This window comes from Aphidius gifuensis, linkage group LG3, assembly GCF_014905175.1.
Source record: "Aphidius gifuensis isolate YNYX2018 linkage group LG3, ASM1490517v1, whole genome shotgun sequence".
Classification (NCBI taxonomy): Eukaryota; Metazoa; Arthropoda; class Insecta; order Hymenoptera; family Braconidae; genus Aphidius; species Aphidius gifuensis.
The window spans coordinates 354207-379123 of record NC_057790.1 but is presented as its reverse complement, the minus strand read 5'-3'; the positions used below and the strand labels follow the sequence as shown (position 1 = coordinate 379123).

At 22.8% G+C, this 24917-nt stretch overlaps 2 protein-coding genes across 3 annotated transcripts; one reads left to right on the top strand and one right to left on the bottom strand.

Moving 5' to 3' along the window:
- The first annotated feature begins 42 nt into the window (after window positions 1-42).
- Window positions 43-8415, top strand: LOC122851213 (putative uncharacterized protein DDB_G0289263). 2 transcript variants are annotated; one of them, XM_044150300.1, is made up of 15 exons: window positions 43-169; window positions 390-453; window positions 549-916; window positions 984-1090; window positions 1156-1234; window positions 1318-1430; window positions 4190-4308; window positions 5850-6058; window positions 6134-6388; window positions 6639-6992; window positions 7059-7357; window positions 7464-7659; window positions 7724-7872; window positions 7940-8098; window positions 8167-8415. In XM_044150300.1, the coding sequence occupies exons 3-15, from the start codon at window positions 668-670 to the stop codon at window positions 8285-8287; spliced, it is 2409 nt and encodes an 802-aa protein (XP_044006235.1). In that variant the 5' UTR covers window positions 43-169; window positions 390-453; window positions 549-667; the 3' UTR covers window positions 8288-8415. The 2 variants fall into 2 exon arrangements, with proteins under 2 accessions (XP_044006235.1, XP_044006236.1); XM_044150301.1 differs by lacking the exons at window positions 43-169; window positions 390-453; window positions 549-916; ... (1 more) ...; window positions 1156-1234; window positions 1318-1430 and adding an exon at window positions 3761-4102.
- On the bottom strand, window positions 8192-23324 carry LOC122851218 (icarapin-like). The gene is made up of 4 exons (XM_044150305.1): window positions 22940-23324; window positions 16539-16757; window positions 9678-9796; window positions 8192-9223 (listed from the first exon to the last, which is right to left on the bottom strand). Exons 1-4 carry the CDS (start codon window positions 23001-23003, stop codon window positions 8873-8875), a joined length of 753 nt encoding a protein of 250 aa, XP_044006240.1. The 5' UTR covers window positions 23004-23324; the 3' UTR covers window positions 8192-8872.
- Window positions 23325-24917: the final 1593 nt, after the last annotated feature.

Genomic DNA, 24917 nt, shown 5'->3' with positions numbered 1-24917 from the left:
AATTATATTTAACAAAAAAAAAAAAACATTCAATCATTTCGATTTTGTTTTTTTTAATTTTTATTTTGATGAATCAATTAAACAATAATGTCGCTATTTTATTCCAACCTAATTTAACATTTTATATTTAAAAAGAAAATTTCAATAATATGTTACATCGTTAATTGAGGTATTTTTTTTTTTATTAAATTGTAATTTTATTTTTAAATAATCAATTGATTATTTCGAGTTGAATATCCCTGTGGAAATAATTAATTATTTTAATAGCTGGGAGGGATAAAAATAATAATAAAAAAATGGGAATTATGCCAAGTGACGTATTGACATTAATTGAAAGGATTAATAATAATAATGTAATTAAATAAAATGTTATTATCTGTTTGATACAGGAAGTGAATAAATTGTCTCTTGGGAACGAAGAGAAATATCGTAACAGTTCTCCAATATTAACTGGTAAAATTATAAATTAAATTAAATATATTTAAAGATCATAAAAACTATTTAAATTATAATAATAATAATTGTTGTTGTTGTCCTTAAATGATTAGCTGAAACAAGTAGTGCCAAGTTGATATTTGATGATAAATTTACAAAATATTTATCACATGATAGTATTGATAAAATTGGTGTTGCTGATGATATATTAAATAGTGATAAAGACGTTATAATGAAACAACGAAAAACAGAAGAAAATTTTCATCGTCGTATGGATGAAATTTATGGTGAAAAATCAAATCATAATGGTAGACTTGAATCGAGAATACCAGTACCACAATACCGTGATAGAGAAATTTCAATGAGACACAGTACAGCTTATCACAGACGAAAAAAAGATGATGATGTTTATCAAGCAACATCATCGGCACCACAAACATCATCTGGACAACGTCATGATAGTGATGTCAATGATGTTGAGGTAATAACAAACGACCTCGAAATAAATACTGAATTGATTATTTAAATTGTTGATATTTATTTTTAAGATTGCTAGAAGATATCGTGGTGATAGACTGAGACAGCCATCTCGTCCTGGATCACAGGAACGTGCTAGATTCGAGCAACAAAGGGATTCATCAACTCCAGACACTATGTTAGTATTATAATTAATTTATTTTAGCTATTTTTTTTCAAATTTAATGTGGTAAATATTTACAGAGTTGATAATCGAAGACGAAGAAGCGTTGTTCAATCTATTTTTCCGGATCATTATCATGACTCACTGTCTCCATCTAGGGTAAATTGATAAATGCATTTTTTAAATTGATTTGTTGTTCAATTTAATTGTTTGTTTAATTTTTTTTTTGCTTTGTTTAAAAGGTTGGCTCAAGACGAAACAGTGCAATAAGCCAAAGAAATAATTCAGCATCTTTATCAGTTGTACAAAAACCATCAAGATCACGAAGGCTATCAAATGCACAATTGATTCAAGGGTAAGTCATTTAATATTTGACCTAATTTTATCTTCAAAAATACTTATATTCTCTAACATAAAATTCATATTGACAAACTTAATTCCACACGCAACTTTATTGAATTTTCAAGAATCACACACTTGGAATTGCTTTACCATGAATCATTCAACACACAAACACACAAACACATATATTAAAGTCACCCTCAAATATCCTTGCGTGTGTAGATTTAAATTGATAAGTAAAAAAAAATATATAGACCAAGACACCTTTCCAATATCACCTCGTGTTATTCAACCCTCTTGAAAAAGTTGACTAAAAATAAAATAAATTTGAAAAAATCAATCAATGTTTTTAATAAATAAATTATTAAATATTTTTATAAATAAATTAACTAAAAAATAAATTAATAATTGATAAATTAACATTTCGAGTATCTATTAAAGTTATGATTGACAATGAAATTTATGAGGTAATTATTATTGGTATTAAAGGTCTCGTGTATGATGTTATTTGGAATTTGGGTTAAAAAAAAAAAAAAAAGCATTGATTGATTGGCTTTATTAATTTATAATTGTAAATTAATATTGTCGTGTTGTTTGTTTGTTTATAAATTATTATAAACAAACAGTTCATTTGACAAACATGCGGGACCATTAGCTTGGATTATTTTTCATAATTTTGATATTTTTCTTATCATTCGTTCTTCCTCGATGAATAATTTACCCGTAGGTTTATTGTTAAGTGAACAATTATTTTATTTTTTTATTTTTTTATCACAATATACAATGTGGTTATACTATGTGGCTTGTAGATAATTCAAACTAGAAATTATATTGATTTTCCAGACACAAAATACTACTGTTGTTTTATATTTTTTTTTTTTTACTTTTGGTACTTGTGTGTTTTATTTTTTAGTCGATAATTTCATTCATTGATTTTCATTTTATCTAGATGATGCATAATTTATTTGATGATAATAATAAATGAAAATAATATTTTATTGATGATTATGGATATTAAATATATAGAGTGTATCATTTAAATTTTTTTTCTATTTTATTTGAAACTTGAATCAAGTTTTTTGTTAGTTTTTTCTTCATTTATTCTTGAAATGAATTTACGGTTAATTATTTTCCTGTTGAAATGAGAATTGTTGAGAATTTTTTTTTCCTTTATTTATATTTATTTTCTTTTGTATAGTTGTCTTGTTGAAAGGTAAATTTAATGAGAATAAATTGCGGTGGATAAGTTGAAGAATATAAATTTCCAGTTGAAAAAATAATCTTAAATTTTATGATTGAGATGATACCACACAGAGAGTTGGATATTTATATTTTAAAATTAAATTTAAAGATGAAAGAATGAAATTAAAAAAATGAAAATTTAATTAATTAATTTAAATTCATTAACACATTTAATTAAAATATGAACACTGTGTTTCTATTATTTTTTTTTCGTCTTGGAATTCAAAAAAAATAATAAAAAACTTAATTTAATAATCAATTTAATTATTAATTTATATTTAATAAAAATAGTTTGATAAATATTCTCACGTAATTTACAAACTTTAAAATATTCTGAATTTTATAAATTCCAATTTACAAATTTTCTTTTTTTTTTTTTTATCAAAATTCATACACACGTTAAAAGTTTTGTAAATTATTTTTATTAATAAATTAATAATGCCACTTTTAAATAACTCAAATTAATATTCTAATTTCATTTGAATTTTTTATAAATTTATAATCATATAATAAAATTAAAAATTTAACATTTTTTTTCATTTTTTATTTACTTATTTCAACGTTAAAATTGTTGACATATAAAAAAGGGTGGAAAATGAGCCCGAGGGTATATTCAAATATTGTTAGAAAATATTACTACACGTGTGGAGAAAAAAAATATAATAAAAATAAAAAAATATGAAAATAACAGACACATAAAAAGTTAAGATAAAAAAAATACAATTGTATGTGTGTTTACGAGTAAAATAACCATGCAAAAAAAAAAAAGAATAAAAAAAAAATGATGAGGGAAAGGTGAAGGCAACATGTGGGGTGGTATTAACTCCCCTCGGGACGGTCAGCGTCGCGACGCTTGCCCTTATACAAACTGGTCAGTCGTGCATGTTAAACTGTCGAGAATATACCGAAACAATAGTGAAAACAATATACCTTCCATAATTCAAATAAATATTTTCTATATTTTTATAAATTTATTTTGTAATTTAAATTAATTTTTCGATAAAATTTCTACATATTTACATGTATTTTTATATTTTTTGATTTTTAAAATGTCTATTTTCATGGTAAATCGATATTTTCAATTGATCAATTCCAATTATTGTCATTATTCTTCCCTCTGATCAATTGAAAAAATAAAAAGTGGAGAGTGTATTTGACTCAATTAATATTTAAATGACAATAATATACTGACAGTATGTTATTCAAATATTGCGTATGGCCAAGTGATAATAAAAAAGATGAAATAATAAAAATTAATAATAGCAATTGTGATAATGAAAAAATGGCAAAAAATGTATTCAATTGGTGTCCAGTATTTGGATGTAAAAAAACTAAAATTATTGAATCAAATCTTGAGTCTGCGTCTTTCAATAGATTTACTATTCCAAAAATAATAACAACACCAGTGATACCACTAAAAAATAATCAAATAATTCAAGAAATGTATGAAGAAAAGAAAAAAAATATAAACAAATTAATAATATAATAATAAAATGAATTGTTGTTATTACATTTTTTTTTTTTTTACAGCGAGAAAAGTAATATCGATGATGAGGAAAATTTAAATGAAATAAATCGACGACACGTGTCAGCACAAGCAAATTCATATCGAATACAAAATCTAAGTGATCAATCGACTCAGTGCTCAGGTAATAAAAATAAAATTTATTCAAAAAAATTGTCTGGAATATTATCAGATTAATTTATATATAATATTTTTTTTTATTATTTGAAAATTGCAAATTTTAATAATTTAAATAAATAGATAAAAACATGCAATAAAAAATTATTAAAAACAATATTAATAATTCAAAATTAATATAATTTAATTTTTATTTATTATTATTAATAATAATAATAATCACAATAATTACTTTTTTTATTTTTTTAAATAATTTAAAAATTTCGATTTCTTTTTAGTAATTTTTTTCTATTGATAATTCAAATAAATAAATAAATAATTAAAGTAATTATTAACAACAATAGACTAATCATTAAATTATAAATATTTATTTATTTTTTAAAAATAAATCAATAATTAATTAATATTATTTAAACGATTTATATTTTCTTTTTTCAAAATTTATTTTTTTTTTAATAAATTAAATAAAAATATTTAAAAAAATTTATAAACAATAATAATAATGATAAATAAATTGGTATTTTTATTATTTAAAAGAAAAATATTATTAATATTTTTATTGTTTTTTTTTGCTATTGTCTATTATTATTTTCATAATTTTTTTTTTCATTTTAATATTAATTATTTATTGATTACTAAATAAATAAATTTTTTTTCGAGAGATAATCGCGTGGTCATTATACTTGCAGCTGTCTAGATTGTATTTTCATACATGTTTGATTGTTTGATTGTATGCACAAGTATACAAAGTAGAACGTGAGGTCAAAAACCTTTCAGTTTGACTATTCACGAGAAGTTAATACATATGCATTTTATATACATGCATATATACATAAAAAAAATTGTGACTATTGCTTGCTGAGACAATTCTCCATCAGATAATTTACCTGCATTTTTTTTATTTATTATTTTTTATGCAATCGATAAATTGAGTCATGTGTTGGTCAAGTATAACGACCGAGCCAACGCACTTAAACAACCTTACAATTTTTTCATTTTAAAAATTATTTTTTTCTATGAAATTCATTAGCATACATTTCACTTTTATTAATAATCAATTTTAAATAAATACTGTACGAAATAACATTGTTAAAAAATTTATAAAATATAATTAAATAGTAAATTAATTATCAAACAATTTATTTAAAATTAATGACTAAAATTTCCATTTAAAATTTATCTCAAAACAAAGCTTAAAAATGAGTAAAAAAAAAAATAAAATTAATGATTAAACAAAAAGCCTGGGGGTTTATTAATCAAGACGCTGTTGTAATATATAAAATTTTTGGGTGTGCAAAAGTTGGTATTATTGATAAGACAGTTAAGTGCATTAGGCACCTGATGAAACACAACAAAAGGATCTTTTGAGTTGGGGTAAATTCAGTCGAAGCAAGATGATAAAGTTGTTGGTGTATATATGTATGTATATAAAACCGAGAGAATAAAGTCAGCTTTAGTTTGCGTAGATTGATTCTATTTATATATCCTCACATACTATGAAATAATTGAATTTTCAAACTTTATAATAAATTTGTTAAATTACCAAAGGTTGTGATCAAGTGCCTTTTCAAGTATCAAACAGTTCGTCCAATTGTTCTGTTGATAATCAATCGATTCAGGATAATCAATCATCCTCCATTCACATTGACAATGATGATGATATTATTATTGCACCAACGAGAAACTCATTCAGTGAAAAATCATTTGATATTATAACTGGTGAATCAAATCCATCTAGGCATAATTCAATTGATCAAGTAAGCTTATTATATTTATCACAAAAAAACACACAAAATATAAAATTTTAAATAATGACTTTTAATTGGTTTTAGATTGCACAAAGTGTTGTATCAAGTGATTCAGCTGATTTGGAAAAAGAAACAAGCTCTGATGATCAACAATATATTCATGATAATAAAATTATTGATAAGCATGAAATTGAACAAGCAGATTCATCATCATCAGTTGTATCAAACGAAACAAATTCAACAGAATCAATCAACAGGATAATTCAAAATAATTTACAAAATAATAATCAAATTAAAAATTATGAATTTGATGAACATGATCATCCAGGTGCTTCATTGGTCAGTCAATTTAATTATTTTTATTTATTTTTTATCTTTTATCTTTTATTGTGCTGATAAATTTATATTTCTACAAATTTAGTCAATTATTTGTTTTTTTTTAGTTGAGAAAAATAAAAACTTGATGTATTTTTCAACGTGTCTTTCATAATATTTAATCAATGAAAATTTTATTTTATTTTTAAGGATTTAACTTGAGATAAATTTGAAAATGATGAAATATATATATTTTTTTCTTTTATATATATAGATATACAATGAGGAATACTCAAATAATGTTGAAGACGATATTGAATCACGGATGATAGCTTCCATTTGTCCAGATGAAAAGACACAATTTAAACCAACGGATATTCGAATGAAAGATCAAGATAATATAAGTGAAAGAAGATCAAGTAGTGTTTCTAATTCAGTATCAATATTTTCAACATCACGTCCACATTCAAGAGCCACCTCACAGCTCAATGATATTACATATGAAAAAATTGATAACAATAATCATCATGATGATAATAATGATGAAATTAGTCATGAAAAATCATCAAGTGTCTTGAGTGCATCACGTGAATTTGATGAGAATGAAAACTTTGATGCCATATCAATTGTAAGACGTAAAAAAATAAAAATTAAAAGTTTATTTGATTTAATTATTGGCTTTTATTTTTAACAGGTTACAAATCAAAGTTTTACTGAACTTCCTGACAACTTAGACATTGATTCATTGATTGTTGGCAAGACATACAGATCAATACAATCATCAAGTGACAATATAACAACTTCAAAAATACTTGAAACTGATGTTAATAAAATACCACAATCAAAAGTACCAAGAATAAAAGTTAAACCAAGAATTGGAACAAATAAAGTTGCACCAATCAGTCAAATTAATCATCATGTCGATAATAAAATACCAGTTAAATCAAAGACTGCAATTCTACAGTGTTTTTCACAATTGGAAAGTACCGAGTGGTAAATTAATTACTTAACTTTATAACAAATATTTCATTTAAACTTGTACTTGTAGTTTGAAAAAAAAAAAAAAAACAAATATATAAATAATTATTTTGTTATTTAGGGAAGTTACAATAAAAGGACTAAAAGCATTGTCAATTATAGCAAGACAACGACCAGAACAACTTGAAACTTGTCCACCAGGAACACTTGGTAGATTGCTTGGACGTCATGTTAAAAATTTAAGATCACAAGTTGCTAGAACAGCTTGTCTTGCAGCTGGTGATGTCTTTGAATCACAAACTAAATGTCTTGATCAGGTTTGTTGATTATTATTTTATTATTATAGGATTTATTTTTTAATTAATTAATTTATTTGTTTAGGAACTGGATGATATTGCTGGTCCACTTCTTCAAAGAACAGCTGATACAAATAAATTTTTACGAGCTGATAGTAATGCTGCATTGGATCGTATGATTGAACATTTATCACCTCAAAAAACAGTTGCTGTTATTGTTTATCGTGGAGCTAGGTAAATTGTCGATTAGAAATAGTTGTAATAATTATTAATTTTTTTTATTTATCATTTTTTTTTTTAGTCATCAAAATGCCATTGTACGTGCTGCATCAGCAAGATTATTATTGTCAATTGTTGATCGTGTTGGACCTGATATTGTGATGATATTACCACGTGATATTCGTGATAAATTTCTTAGTGCCAGTGCTAAACTTATAATGGATGGAAATTTAGATGCAAGGTATTGTTTTGAATAGCTATTAATTGTGTCATTTATTGTTAATGTAATTTATTATTTCCTTTATTCAGAAATAATGCTAAAAAAATGTTCAAGAAACTATCAAGATGGGATGGTTTCAGACGAGCACTCAAAGATTCTGTTCCTGAAACAACACTTCGTCACATTGATAAAACACTCAGGTCTCTTTAACAATTTAAAGAGATTTCTTGATGTCAAATAAAAATAATAACAAACAAAAAATGTCTGCATCGCAACAAGTCATAATTTTTTTAAATCCATCAAATGAAAAGAAAAATAAAATAAAAAAAAAACATATAAAAACATATTAAAATGTAAAGTTTTTATGTCTTTTTTTTTTTTTTTCTTTTTTTCTACAACAAAAACCGTCCAACTTTTATAAGAAGCCCTTTGTAATACCCCAAAGAATAAAGTAAGCTAGATTTTACTTTAAACAAACTGAATTTCTGTACAATAATAGTTATTCTAAAAAAAGGAAATAAAAAATGAAATAATAATTGACAAGTAAATAAAAAAATAAATGTTAAATTTGATTAAATTTATTTGAATAAAATTATTACCTGAATGTCATTGAATGATTCGATAAAACCATTGACAAAATAGTAAATTATTATTATTTTTTTTCATTTAAAATTAATAACAAAGGTTTAACAATTTAAAACTTTTTATCTTTTTGATTATTAAATTATTAAAAATTGTTCTTTCGAGATATATAATAAAAAAATTAAATTACAATAATAGTGTTGATTGTTAAATTTATGCTCTGAAGTTGTCAACTTGATTTGGAATTTCATTGTTACCAAGATCTTCAACAGTTTCAACACTTCTTGAAGATGGTGTTGTTTCTTCTTTTGTTGATTCAGTTGTTGTTGTTGTTGTTGTTATTGGTGATGATGGTGATGATGGCGATGGAGTTGATGAATTATCATTTGGTATTTTGTCTGTAACTTCACCACCATTCTGATCAATGTCCTTGGTATCTGATTCAGTTGTCACGTCTGTCGTGTTATCCGGTTGTACATCTACAATACGGAATCGAACATATGTACTATCATCGTCACTCTTGTATGTCGTTTCATTGATCGTTACAACGTGTCCGTCAATCACCTGTTAAATTCAAAAATATATGTATCAATTTTATTGTTTTTTATATTCTTCAACAAATCATTCATTCAATGTCAAACATCAATTTATCTTGCTTGAATTTACATTTAAAAAACTTTTTTTATTATTTGAACATTTTTTAAATGTTTAATGATTTAGTTGTTGAATAAAACATCAAAGAAAAATATATACAATGTAGGTTTTTTTTTTTTTTTTCTCTTTAAATTATGATGTTTAATTTATATTTATTTTAACATTTTTTTTTTTTTTATAATTAATAATTATTAGAGTCTTGCAACGCTTGACTGTTTCGTGTAATTTTTTTTCTATAAATTTCATCACGCAATTTACAAGAAAACAAGTGTATATTTAAAAAAAAAAAAAAAGTTATTGTTTTTTATTTTCAAGAAAGTAGTAAATAGTTTATTTTACAAAAAAAAAAAAAAAAAAAATATACCTTTTTAGTTGAAGTTGAGTTTGCACCATCAGGAACATTTCCCCATGGAAGCAATGAGCCAGGTTTTGGAATATGAGAAAATGAATTGGCCAATTGTGCTTCAAGATTTTTCATTGTATCTGAAAAATAAAAAAAAAATATTATTAGCTATTATTGTCAAGGTGATATCAAAGTATGAAATACCAATTGAAATAATTTTTATTATCTCAAATAGACAATGTAAACGCTTTGTTAATAAATTTATTTATTTTTTTGATTTTCTTTATTTTTCGATGTTGTTTTTCATTCCTAGATAATTGCAGATGAAAGAGGCAAAAAAAAAAAAAAAATAGTAAGTAATATAGAGGTGATAATGAAAAAATGGAGAGAATAAAATAAAATGAAAAAAAAAAAAAGTTGAATATATATTCTATAGATATGAATGGAGCTGGATGACAAGTACGTGAGACTGAAAGAATTTTCATGGCTCGAGGAGTCTTTTATATTTCATCGTCTGTTCATGAAGGTGCTGAGCACAAAAATGAAGAAAAATAAATAAAATGTAATAATGAAAAATAAAATAATGCAGAGATGAAGAAAAATAAGATATATATTTATGAAAAAACCAAGTGAAAAATATAAAAGATGAAAAAGAAATGTATTGATTTTATGGATTTTCAAATAAAGCTGATATAATTTTTAGACTGATTAAATTGTCGCCAATATAATTTACTAATATCATAAATTTAATTGGAATATATAAATTTATAATTGGCTCATTATTTGGCATCAATTAAAAGCTCTCGAATAATATTTAAATTATTTATTTTTGAAACATTTTTAATATCACTTTTTTCATTTGACAAATATATTATTTTGTTAATTATTTCCTAGATTTATTATAATTAGAATTTTTAGTTTTTTTTTTTATTTCATTTGTGGATTTAGTGTTGTTTTGAAATATTATATTTTAATTTGACTCAGTGTGTTGATTATATTTTTAAACAATTAATCATGTTAAATTTTCATTTTAATTTTAATAAAATTTTTCAACTAATTGTTTATAATTTTTTCAAGGAAAATAATAATCAATTTATAAAAATTTCTAATTATTTTTCTAATAAGTTGAATATTGATTTAATAACTTGTTAATTTTTTTATTTATTTTTCAACAATCATAATGACCTCTATTACCTTTTATTCCCGGAAATTTAATAATAAACGTACAGAATTTTTGAAATTCCATCACTTGTATCTAAAAGTATCACTAATTAATTAAGCTATTGATTTTCAATATAAAAAAAAAGCAAAAAAGCCCATTTAAAAAATTTATCAACACTGATTAACATTAAATAATAGTGTTTTTAATTTTTTGTTAATTTTAAAAAATGATTTATTGTCATAATAAACCCGCCTGTTTACAAGTTAATAAAATAAAATTGTATTATGATAAAATTATTTATCTTGTAGATGAGAATATTCACAAACAGACATTATTATTTTCTTAAAAAATATCAATAACCCAGTTTATATACGAGCACATTAACGTAAAATTTATTTGAAGATTCAAGAAGCAAAAAAGCACACATAAAATTATATTTGTGTATTTTCAAGTAATCGTAAATAATTTATAGTTTAAATAATAAAATATTAACGTTAATGGTAAATTTAGTAGAGGATATACATATCCATTTTCAGCTTTTACTCTTACATGTTATATATTTAGAAAAAGAAAAAAAAAGAAAATTAATTTTCAATATGATAATTTTGCGGATGTTGTACAACGATTGGTCATGAATTGAGTAAAATTTATACGTATGATAATAATTTACAAGCAAATGATGATCGATATTATTTTATGAGTGAATGAAGCAATAAATTTTCCAATATTTTACAAGTTCAACAATGCAACTGACTATTCACAGTACTGCTGCAAATATTATACGATTCACTGATTTTGTGTTTATACATATCTGCCATTTAATTTCATCCCTACTAACCCTTATCCTTTTCGAATAATCCCTTTCCTATTTATCCACATTACGAGATGGAAAATTGTTACAACAATAAACAATAATTAATAATACATGAGCCGCAATAAAAAAAAAACAAAATTAGATACAAAAAAAATTATTTTAAAATGGAATTAAGACAGGAGAATAAATTGCGCTGGCATGAAATTAATTAATTATTGTAATAAAATTCAATCTTATGTCTAAATTAATTATCATTAAAAAAATCCATTTTATAATTTCAATGTATAATTGAATTATTTACTTGAAAAAATATGTCAAAAAATGAAAAACTCATAATTCATTCATATTAATTTTATATTATGTATTTCAATTATTTTTTACGGTAAAAATAAATCATCAGATAATTTTTTAAATTGAATTAATTTAAAGATTTTTAATTATGATATTAAAAAGAAAAAAAAATGGATATCATTGATGGGGATGAAATTAATTTTTGATCGAGTGTCATTGTCAATGTTGTCATGTATAAAATTATGAAATGAAAAAGTATATTCAAGTGGATGAATTAATGCATTGTTTTGAATAAAATATATGACGTTTTTTGTTACGCATTTTGATGTGATATAAAATTAAAATTTAACACTGTTGATGTCAATAAAATAATGACATTTAAATTATTTATTATGTGATGAACATTAGTTTCATGTCTATCCTCATCTTCATCAACCATAAAATAATTTTATTATTCAATTTTATTGCTTCAAAGCACTCATCAACAAATCTTTTATTTGATTTTTTTTTTATTTTTACCGGAAAATTAAAATACAAGGTTTTAATTTGATTATTAACATCCTGGTTCAATTAGCGTTTTATTCTTTATTTTTTTGGATTAAAAATTATAATTATATATAGCCTTCAACTTTTATGTAAAATAAAAATTAATAACACTCACTTTCGATCAAAATTAAAAATATTTATACTGCGGTTATTATATATTTTTTAATTAGTTCATAATAATAATTATTTGCACGACAGTGGTTAAGGTCTTTGAACAGTGAAAGCTCAACTTGTTTATTTGTCATTTAAATATAATATTTGTTTTTTTTTTTTCTCACTAATAACGAAGGTTGACATTTTAACGTTTTTTCATTGGCTGAATAATTTTTGATTAATTATTTAGGTCAATTTTACGACACATACATGAATTTTTTTTTATAAAAATTGATCAGATTATTATTTAAATTTTAATTTATCACCTAGTTCAAGGTCAGACAATATTTTTATTATTATTAATTGACCTCAAGAAAACAGTCATAATAAAAACATGAAATATTTGATAATTATTTAGTGATAATTTATTTAATTAAAGCATCGTTAATTATTTTTGAAACATTATTATAGTTTAATTTTAAAAAATTCATAAGTTGTAATAATGATATTATTGTTATTGTTAATAATTATTATTTGACCTTCATGTATTTTATAATCTCAAAATTTTGTCTTTAAATTTGTTGGGTTTAAATTAATTTCATTGATAGCCCACTATGTTGATTAATTAAAAAATTATTTTTCAATTAAATCCAGTGTGATTGAAGCATTGCTAATTATTTACAATATTGAATTTTCATTATAATTATGCAAAAATAATCAGTGACAATGATTTTATAAAAATTATCAACTCTAAAAATAATTTATAATTTTATCAATTTATTTAAAATATTTGAAGGATCATTTTAAATTATTTTAATTAATTGATAATTTATTTATAAATATTTATTATTGATCTCTATTTTTTTTATCTTCAATAATAACTATATTAAAAACAAATTTCAGTATTTTTTATATTTTGAATTTGTTTTTTTTTTTTTTTTTCATTTGCAATATTGTTTGTGTTTTGTTTTTTTCTCTTTCTCTCTCTCTTTTTCTCGCTCTCTCGCATTTTTTTAAGTATTACACCTTCCCCCCTAGACGAAAAAAAAAAAAGTTTTCAGTTGTGATCTTGGCCCTATACGTGTGAGCATCAATCTCTCATTATTGTCGTTTTATTTTTGCAAATTAATAATAAAAATATTATAATTTAATAATTTTAATAATTACAAATACATAAGTGTTGTGTAAGAAGTTATTTTAAATAATACTCCAGTGATTACAAGTGCTAATTAATAATAAAAATATCATTTTTATGCGAATAAAAAAAAATGACGCCACGTCTTATTTTTTTTCGTCGCGAAATATTGTTTTTTCTTTTATCGTGTTTTTATTATTATTTATTTATCGTGAGTGAAATAATTTTAATCAATTATAATTAAATATATTGTTGTTTTATTGTGAATCTTTGTGAGTGTAATGTCCAAGTTTAGCAGTTATTTTTTTCTTTTGAGGAAAAATAAAAAAAAGTTACAAATGTGATAATTTGAGTAAATTTAATCATCAATTTTCGGAGTATATTATGAAAACTCACAACGCAATCAATTGGGTATGTAATTTTCATTATTTATATTTATTTTAATCATATTTATAAGTTAATATTAATTTCGGAGTCAATCATGTTTTCCCCCCCAAGAAAAAAAGTAAAAAAAAAAAAAAAAGACCGCCATATTGTCAAGTGTTTTTTGCATGAACGTAATTGGCTCAAAAAAAAATACACACATGCACGCACACACACGCCTTGAATTACTATAAATCAGTGTTGTTTTTTTTTTTTTTTGGAGTAAAAAAAAAATTACTAAACAATAATTAAATCCCAAAATTAATGGGAACATTTTTTTTTTTAATTTAAAATACAAAAAATTAAAAACAAAAAGGAACTTGGCATTGTGACTGTTGTCTGTCAAAATATGCTCCTTTTTTTATTTTTTTTTACAAATAAGTAATGCTACTCTGTTAATTTTTTTTTTATTCAATCGATGACGATTTTATTGAATTTATTTTCATTAATCCAATAAATATATATTTATTTTTGGGATTTATTTTTATAAAGCCTTGACGTACGTAATAATAAAATATTCTTGCGTCAATGAAAATAATTAATAATAAATAAAATAAATATAATAATAATAATAAATGTGATTCAAAAGAGACTTTATAAAAGTGTTATTATTGTCTGCGAAAAATATATATGCTGATAATCTTTATTGACCTTTTCCATCATATTTATTCAACACAAACTTTGGCTTACGTGTGGGTTTTAATGTCATTATATTTTTAAAATTCATATCTCATTATAAATAGATACAATATAAATATATCAATTTTTTTGTATCATTTTAAAATTGTCAATACTATTATCTCTCCTTTTCAAATTAATAACAACAAGATTTATACTTGAATTAAATTTAAAAAAATAATAAAATTCCATTATAAACAAAGACCTTTAGATTTGAAAAAAATTGATAAATAAAATATTTAAATATATATCCATACATACATCTGCTCCTTTTCAACGCAGACTTTTATTTTTTTTTAAATATCTATAAAAAATAAGCCACTATACACAGATGAAAAAAAAAAAAAAAACAAATAAATAAATCAAAAGAACATAAAAACCAAGAAGAAAAATAATAAAATATACAACAATACCAAACAAACTAAGTGCATTAAACTAAAAGCCGCAGTTTTTTCTATCGATTATTGAATAATAATATAACAAATATAATAACAACAATGATAACAATGACAATAATATTATATTATAAAATGAAAGCAATGGAAAAGCAGCACAAGCGGATGAACGACGTAATGATGTGACTGCATAGAATCACTTTTGTATATATCTATCTACAAAATGAAATATATTCTCAACAAATTCAAAGCTCAATGAATATACATATATAAATATAAAAGAGAAATGTCCGTGAGAAATATATAAATATATATAGCACATATCTAAACAACTTGGTTGCTTTTTGAATTTTTGAAAATTCAAATTTTGGCAAGCAAGTTGAGAGGGAGAGATAATAATTACATATAAATGTGTGTGAAAACATGTACTAGTTGAAAATATATTTTAGTTTGAGATTCAACATTTCAAGTATATTTATGTGTTGTTGTTATTATTATTATTATTATTATTATTTTGATGGGATAGTAGTGATTTATAAATAATTGAAGGGCTTGTAATGTATGTTTTGTATATTGTTGAATAGATATCTATGTAATGCAGTTATTATTTACACTTTACATATGTGAAAATATATAAATTATTATTTTGAAATGTATATTCATGTTGTTGATATACGTGCATGTTTATAATTGTATACATGTACTGGTTTTATAGAGGCTAAATTTTCTCGACATGCGTATATATATTGAAGTTGTTTAAATTGGAAATTTGCCAAAATATATTTTTTGTAGATAATATTTTGGCTGGGTGATGGGTATCATGGTTTTTCTATGAAAAAAAAATTGCTATCTGATTAATTTACTCAAGCTTAATTGATTGAGATTATTAATTATTTTTTTTTTTTTTGTATAATATTTAAACAACTTGTCAACAATGATGATGATTTATTTTTAAATTTATTATCATTAATTTTTTTTTTTTAAATAATTTATATAGAGTAATGAAAATTGAATTATTTTTGATTAAAATAGCTGGTATTAATTTTGGATAATTAGTGAAATTCAATTTTGATAATATTGGCTAATGAAAATTATTTTTTTATATTGATTAAAATTATAAATTTAATTTTTAATTGAAAAAAAAAAAAGTGAATAATTTGATGATAATGCTAAAAATAATATCTGGCTAATTTACAAATTTAAAGTTTCATGTAATTAATCATGATAATAGAAAGTTTCTAAACCAAAATTTTGTTCATGAAAATTATTATTATACAATTTGATTGACTATATATATAGTTGGCTTTTAAATGACATTAATTGAATATAATTTATAAACACATACCTTGCATGCGTTTGAAAAAACTTGATGAATCAAAATTAAATCTGAATGGATGATAACCAAGGCTATCTTCATCACTGTCACCATCATCAGTCAAATCAGAAAATGAAAAACTTGGCTGGAATGAATCTCCATGGAATGGATTTTCGTGTAATCCTGGTAGAATTAATATTGTTTCACCATTTGATTTTTTATCTGACTCATTTGAATCACGTGGAACACCTGAAAAATATATAAATATTTCATTATTATTATTATTGTTTTTAAATTAATTTTATTTTAATAACTAATTGGATTTATATCTTCAATTTATTTTTATTTATTCTTCGGTAATTTTGTTTATTCAGGTAGAAAGTAAATTCATTAAACTCTTGATCAATTATTCACGAGTCAAAGAATCCAAATTAACCATGGCATTTGATGCATAACGAATAAAATTGGTCATATTGATTTATATATGTTTAAAAAAAAAAAAAAAAACGAAACATCGTTGGTTTTTTTTTTACACACATTTTGTGTGTGTATTTATGTATTTTAAAAATCAAGCCAATAGGGGGATACTTAATAACCCAGTGGCAATCGTTTGATTAAATCAATATTTTTTTATTTATTAGAATTATTAATGAAAAAAATATACATTTCAATTTTGAAAATGTCAATAATAGATCCAGTGATAATTTATTTAAAGAACTTTGTTTAATTAAAGCATCGTTAATTATTTTTGAAGCATCGTTACAGTCTAGTAAACAATATGAAATTATTATAATTTTGGAATAATAATAAGTTGTATTAATTACACTACTGCTGATGAGCATTGACAAAAGAAAATAATATTATTGTCATTGTTAATAATTATTATTTGACCTGTCTATATTTTATAATCTCAAGATTTCGTCTTATCAATTTGTTGGGTTTGAATTAATTTCATTGGTAGCCCACAGTGTTGGTTAATTAAAAAATTATTTTTCAATTAAATCCAGTGTGATTGAAGCATTGCTAATTATTTACAATATTGAATTTTCTCATATATAAATTATAACATCATTATAATTATGCAAAAATAATCAGTGCTAATGGTTTTATAAAAATTATCAACTCTAAAAATAATTTTATAATTTATAAATTCATTTAAAATATTTGAAGCATCATTTTAAATTATTTTAATTATGTAATTGGTAATTCATTTACAAATTTATTATCGATCTCTATTTTTTATCTTCAAAATAAATATTATATTCTATTATTATTACAGACAATAATTGATATTTAAAAAAAAAAGGAGCTATGAATTATTTTTCTCCTGATTTTTTTTTTGTTTATTTTCATCTATTAATCTTTAGAATATTTTTTTTTCTCATTTCTTTTCTCTTTTTTTATTCCAACAAAAAGTCATTTTCGTGGTGGTCCTCAGGGACTAGTCGTGAATTCACTAGTGACTTAAAAAATATTCAGCATCTTGAGAAAACTAAACTTTGCCAGAATCAAGTATACAAAAGAATAAGGGTCTCATAAAAAATAGCGTCAAAAACATTCAAACTTGAAAAATAAAAAATATAAAAAAAACCATAAAAATTAAAATAAAATTACAGAGTAAATATAAGACTTCATACTTCATTGTTTGTCATTTGGAACATTAAATCCAGTCCAGAAAAAAAATAAAAATAAAAAATCAAAAAAATAAAAATTATTCCAAGTAGTTTGAGAGAAGATGATTCGTACGTTGGTGCTTCTGGCGATTATCCAATTTGCCAGGTTTCTCGTCAATTCTCCTTGCTTCATGCACGTACAATTGCAATTGAAATCAATTTATTTTACCCTTCTTTAACCCTCCCCCTCTTTCTATATCTCTTCTTTTGTAAATTGTACATCTCACTGTATTCTAAACTACTACAAACAATCTAAAGCTCAACCAGCAATAAAATAAAATCTCAATCAATTTCATTTTCTTTTTTTATAATTTCAACAAAAAATACATACTCAATTTTTATTACACTCATTCTATGTATTTTATATACGATTGACTATGAAAATTTAAATATATATTCTCAAATAAAATACAACTTGAAATAATAATAATAATAATTTTTAAATATTTTTTACAACTTTATATATGATAACCATTTTCATATATATAAATATATTTTTTTTTTCATTTTTTTTATAGCGTAATAAGAGACTTGGCGCTGCAATATTCGTAAAATTTTTTGTGGCGCTTAGTCATACTATAATAATAATAATAATATAATATAATATTTATTCGTGTGTGTGTATAGAGATGTATAAACCAGATGCAATATAAGTTTGGTTTATATGTGCGTTGTACACTTGGCCATGGAGTTATTACTCACGTCTTGAATTTACCAACATACATAAACAAATTCAACTTGTTATATAAATATATATTCGTACATGCATGTGTGTGTGATTGCACTTGCTACATATGCTTGTTGCAAATCAAATGAATATTATATGTCAAAATTCATACACAATGCTTCTAGACATTTGACATTTTCACAGTGTCTTTGTATATTATTATTTATCATGAAAATAATAATAATAATTTATTTTATTTTAAAAATTATTATTACAACAACAATGAAGACACTTGCATACAATTTAAAATTAATTTAACGTTAATTTACATATATTAACAACAATATAATCAAGGTTATTGTTGAAGAAATAAAAATTAAATGTCCACATGAATTTCGAGCTTGATAATTTAGTTGAATAATTTTTTAAAATAATGGAAATTTTATTGAATTACATATAATAGTTAAAGATAAAAGAATTTAGAGTTATTATTAATACAATTAGTAGATTGATGGATGGAAAAAATATATGTATATTTATATTTAAAGTTTTAAAATTAAAAATTTACAATTTATCATGCGAAAGTTTGAATATATATGGACAACTTTGGTGTATTTGTTTATCCAATTTGCACTATTGTGAAAATGACACTGTTTCTTGTATCAAATTACTTTAATTATCATCAACATTCACAAGTATTAAGTTCAACAGTGATAAAGTTTTAGCCAAACCACAAATCAGTGGTGTTGTTTGTATTTATAATCAACATATTTAAAACAAAAATACTACTACTGTATTATTTATCATCTACTTCATATGTATTTTTTTTATAATTTAAAAAACTCAAATAGCAAATAAATATTATTTGCATTATTATTATTCTTTTATAAATATTTTTTACTTGACCTGAAATAGAGTCTTTTATTTTCGTCGTCGTCGTCGTCGTCGTGACTAATATTTACCAAAATGATTTTATATATTTACAAATTAAATTAACAAACATGTCTGTTTCGATCAGTCTGACTCAACATTTCACCTTCAAAAAAAGTAAACGTATTAAATAAATAAAATAACATTCTAAAAAAAATAAAACAATATTTATATTATTTCAGATAATTCAATAAACTTCTTTAGCTAATTTAATTTGATTTTTTTTTTCTGATTTTTTAATTTTATTTATTTTTTTGTTATATTCTTGGTGAAATGACGTTTTTAAAATTATTTTGATTTAATCTAAATAAATACTTGTGTGTTTAAAGTATTTTTTATAAATATTTTCAATTATTATTTTACATTTATTTACAATATATACAACAAAATTCAGAACGTCAATTTTAGCTAATGGGAATTTTTTTTTTTTATTTTTTGATTCAAGTCAATCATTTTGATGTCAACTATTTCCTTTTAATTTTTTATTTTATTTTGTCAATGTGACACGATAAAAACTCTTTTTGTCTGTCACAAAAAAAGTTGTATAATTTTATATTTGTCTCGAGAGAGATTCATGTACCAGACATACGTGCAAACACACACAAAATATATGAAATATTCATTATGACATGTGATTTTATATGTGTATTTCACGGTGTTTTCATGATGAGGGGATTGGGAGGAGTTACATTGTTTAATTTGTCGGAAATACAATGTGAATAAAAAAAAATAAAGTTGTATTGAAAAGTTGGAGACAGCTGTCACAGGTGTGGCTTCCTTTAATTGCCTTTTGCTCGACTGTGTCAGCCATTACTTGTCACCAATAAATATAACTCTATTTTTTTTTTTTTTTCTGTTTCTATAAAAAGATCACAAATTTCAGACGATTAATAAAATTTACATGCTCAAATTATCTCTTGTTATGATAATTTTATAATTTTATTTTTTTAATTTTTATTTTTCCAACAATTGAGTTAATATTTATTATTTATCGAAAAAAACAATGATATATTTTCCAGTATTTATTCTCGAGAATATTGTACATTTATTCATGCAAAATAATAATAAAATTTCATGAGAAAATAAAAAAAATTGGAGTAAATATATCAAGTTTAAAAATCCGCTTAAAATGCACTCAGTGTCTTTATCGATACATCCTCTTAAAAAATTGTATAAAAATAAAGATTACATGTTAAATAAAAATAAAAGAAAAATAGTCTTACGTAAATTGATTAAGTACATTTCTCGATTGTATTTTAAAAATAAAATTCAAGTGATTAAACAATGGAAAAAGGTTCATTTACAGCATGTCAGGCGTTGATAATTTGATTATTATTATTTTTTTTTCTCTATATTTACAGTCAAGCTTCGAGTTTTATTTTTAAATAACAAAATTTTTATTTATTATTTATTACTTGTCTGATTAAATATTTCATTCGTTTTATTTTTTCTTTTTTATTAACCCAAATTGTATTTACATATACAGTTATCTTTGTTTGTCTTTGTCTTTGACAATAAATTATCGTCATTCAAAACTCAACAATAGATAAATTATTTTTATTTTAATATTTATTTTATACAACTGCGTCTCTTTGACAAAAAAAAATTATAAAACACATTTATTGAAAATTAAAAAGGTAAATTTTTTTTTCTTTTTTTTTTTGGAGCACTTGTATATTTTTATCATTTACAATGATAATTTTTTTGTTTCTTTATATATTACTAATTGAAAAAAAAAAAAAAAAAGAAATGCTTAAAGTTGCGAAAATAATATAAAAGTTTTTTTATTTTTCTTCGACAATTTGTCTCATTTAATTTCACGGCTTTTCAACTTTTTCGCGAATTATTTTCGAGAGATTGGATATATAAAATGTCTAGATGATTGTCCACAGGTCGTTGATACTATTTTTATATTTTCATTTTGCTCGGTGCAGATGGCATGCTTCGATATGACGTCTCATCCATTTACCAATTTTTTCTTCATTTTATTTTCTTGGCTATGTGTCTGAGCTATATACTAAGTTATTATTAAAGTCCAACCATACACACAAACACACACATAGACGTTGTTTCTTTTTATTTTTAGCCGGTGGATTTTTCACATCGTATTAAGCTTCCTTATTCAACAGGTATATCGTTAACTAGACCGCAATTAACACATCACTTTCTTCGTCAAATAAATCATTTAAAAAACAATTTTTAATTAAATATATATATTATATAAATTAATTATGCATCTTCCTGTTTTCTATATGTATTTTTATTTATATTAAAATTTAGTCAACAAATGAATAGAGGTCATTTTTTTTCGTTTGTCAAATTTATGACTTTAATATTTTTTTTTTTTTCTGACCATGCAGTCTTTTGTGTGAAGGTCAAAATATATTTAATAAATTTCTTTCTACACTTTATCCTCCACGGTTAACCACTTTTAAAAATATATTTTTTTATTTTTCTAATTTATTTTTACCTTTCACTTTTTTGTGGTTCGTTTGTTCATCAATTTATTTTTTCATTATATTGGATATATAAAAGCGTGTAGACAAAGTTAAAATATTTTTTTATATTACAAGTCAATGATACGAAGGACAACCAGTTTTTCCGGAAATGCACCTTCTAATGCTGCAGGTATATCTAATAGCCTTAACCCTCAACATTAAATCACCGATAAATATCTGAGATAAATTATCGATAATGAAAAAAAAAAAAAAAGAAAAAGATGCATCGTCAAATTGAAATATTAAATAACCGGTTTTTTATTGAAACGTAAAGATTGATGAAAATAATAAATCGATTGAATTTAAAGGAAAAAAAATAATAATCTCCGGTGTGCTTTGGTTTGTCGGATGTCTGACATTCTCGAAATGTCTGGCTCAATTTTCATTCAATTCATCGATCGGTGTTACAACTACGAAGCATCCGCTGATAATTTTTATTTAAAAAAAAAAAAAACATTAAACGGTAATAATAATTATCCTGATGAATGACACAACCGTAAATTTGATTTGTAATTTCATTTTAATCTTTTTTCAAAATTTATTAAATTGAGGTATATTTTTGTGTGTTATTTTTTTTTGTATTTAAATTCAAAATTAATGAGGTCACCTAGCGGGATAATTATAAAGTTACCTAATTTTCAAAAAAATTATGTAAACTCTTACCTGGAAAAGAATGCACAACTGCAATAAAACAGACGACGACAAAAACACCAAAAATGCTCTTCATGATTTTTTTTTAAATATTTAAACTAAAAAAAAAAACCACAAGTTGAATGTTTTTCACAAGTATTTATAAACAAAATAAAATTACGTAGGCAAAAATAGAAAATTATATTTATTTAATTTTCAATTGTAAAAAAAAAAACAATATAATTGAATATAAAAAAAAAAAAAAAGGAAATAGGTAAATTGATAATAAGATCTTGACACTGTAGTAAGCACTGTTATGTTCTGCGTTAAAAAATACCTCGCGATCGGTATAAGTATGCCGTCAGATAGCTGACAAAACAGCCAATCACGTGTCGGTATCATGCACAGTATTATTTACCACCACTATTACAATTTATCCACTGTTACATTGAAAATTTAAATTCAAACTTTACATGTATATGGCTCATACATATTAACTGTGTCCAGTTTTTTTTCCTCTCACTCTTATCCTCTCTCTTTTTCTCTCTTTATATACATAGTTGAGTCATTTTTTTTTATTTTTTTCATTTTATTTACTTACTTCTAACTACATCTCTACTCCCTTTTCAATATTCCCCACTCGGATTGCTTTATTCACGTGATATACAAACTGGAATTTTTTATATCCTTTTTTTTTTTTTCCTCATATGTACGTGTATTGCTGGTTATTTCTACGCAATTTAAATAGAAGATTCTAGCTACTTGAATGTGGCAGAAAAAAATATTAAATAGATAATATTTTTTTTTTTTAATAAACTATTTTATTATGGAGAAAAAAAGAAGATAAACATTGAGCAATTATTATTTTTGAAATTGTTCATTTTATTTAGATAATATTTTTATTTTTTTTTTTTTATAAAATCATTCAAATAAATAAATAAATAAATTTATTTGTTACAAGAATTTTTTTATTTTTTCTTGATTATTGATTATTGATGAGTAACAATAATTAAATTTATAAAAATTATCAGTAATATTTTGATGAATAATATTATCTTTTTGAGTCATTGAGTTTGTTTTTTTTTTTTTATTTAATTATGGCTTAAGTTGTTGTTCGCCGAAAAAATTATTGTTAACATTGAGATAATTGTTTTTATATTTCCAAGAATTTACACTCTGATTTTACTATGTTATTTCATTTTTCAATTTGAATAATTGCCAGGTACTTTATTGCGAAACAATTAGATAAATGAAACTTTTTCAGATTTATAAAAATTTTCAATTGAAAAAACGATGAATAATTGTTAAATAAATATTGCAAAAAGGAAAAAGAAAATTCTGGAAGTTTCCAAGTACACGGGGATATAAATATATATCTTGATGATAAAATATAAAAATTCAAAGAATAAATTACAGCATGAAATATGTATTCTATTTATTTTTGTTAAATTTTAATTTTTATATTTTTAACCAAGCGATATCATTACATTTTTTTATGAAGGTCATTCAAGATAATATACAAAAACGTGGGGAAAAACATTAAAAAAATTATCTACGCTATTCATGATGAAGATTTTTTTTTTTTATAACATTTGACGATAGGATGAATAAACAAGGAAATTTTTAGATAAAAAAAAAATATTAAAAAACATGTATAATTTATGGTTTTAAAAAAAGACAAAAAGTTAGATTGCATACTAAACTATCGTCCATTAGGAATTAAAAAAAAAAATATACAAGTATACAAGTTTTGTTGTTAACATAAGGTCAAAAGAAACTTGGCTAGTTTTTTCGTAAACAAATTTCGAATAAATATAAAAAGCCAAAGTGATTAACAACAATGTTTTTATTAATTTAAAGGAAAAAAATTTATTACCAGTAGTTTCTGGAATTTTTTTTCATTTAATACATTATTTTTTTTTAATTTCAAATAATAAGATAAATAAAAAAAACACTTGAAGGTAATATTAATGTTCGAATTTTCTAGATACAGTTGGTTATTAACCTTGAC

Excerpts from the sequence above, each read along its gene's own strand:
- LOC122851213 (XM_044150300.1), top strand. The coding sequence starts at position 668 with ATGAAACAACGAAAAACAGAAGAAAATTTTCATCGTCGTATGGATGAA. Across the intron at positions 4,309-5,849 it reads TCAATCGACTCAGTGCTCAG|GTTGTGATCAAGTGCCTTTT; the intron begins GTAATAAAAATA and ends AAATTACCAAAG. Across the intron at positions 7,358-7,463 it reads CAATTGGAAAGTACCGAGTG|GGAAGTTACAATAAAAGGAC; the intron begins GTAAATTAATTA and ends TTTGTTATTTAG.
- LOC122851218 (XM_044150305.1), bottom strand. The coding sequence starts at position 23,003 with ATGAAGAGCATTTTTGGTGTTTTTGTCGTCGTCTGTTTTATTGCAGTT. Across the intron at positions 16,758-22,939 it reads AGTTGTGCATTCTTTTCCAG|GTGTTCCACGTGATTCAAAT; the intron begins GTAAGAGTTTAC and ends TATATTTTTCAG. Across the intron at positions 9,224-9,677 it reads ACTCAACTTCAACTAAAAAG|GTGATTGACGGACACGTTGT; the intron begins GTATATTTTTTT and ends TGAATTTAACAG.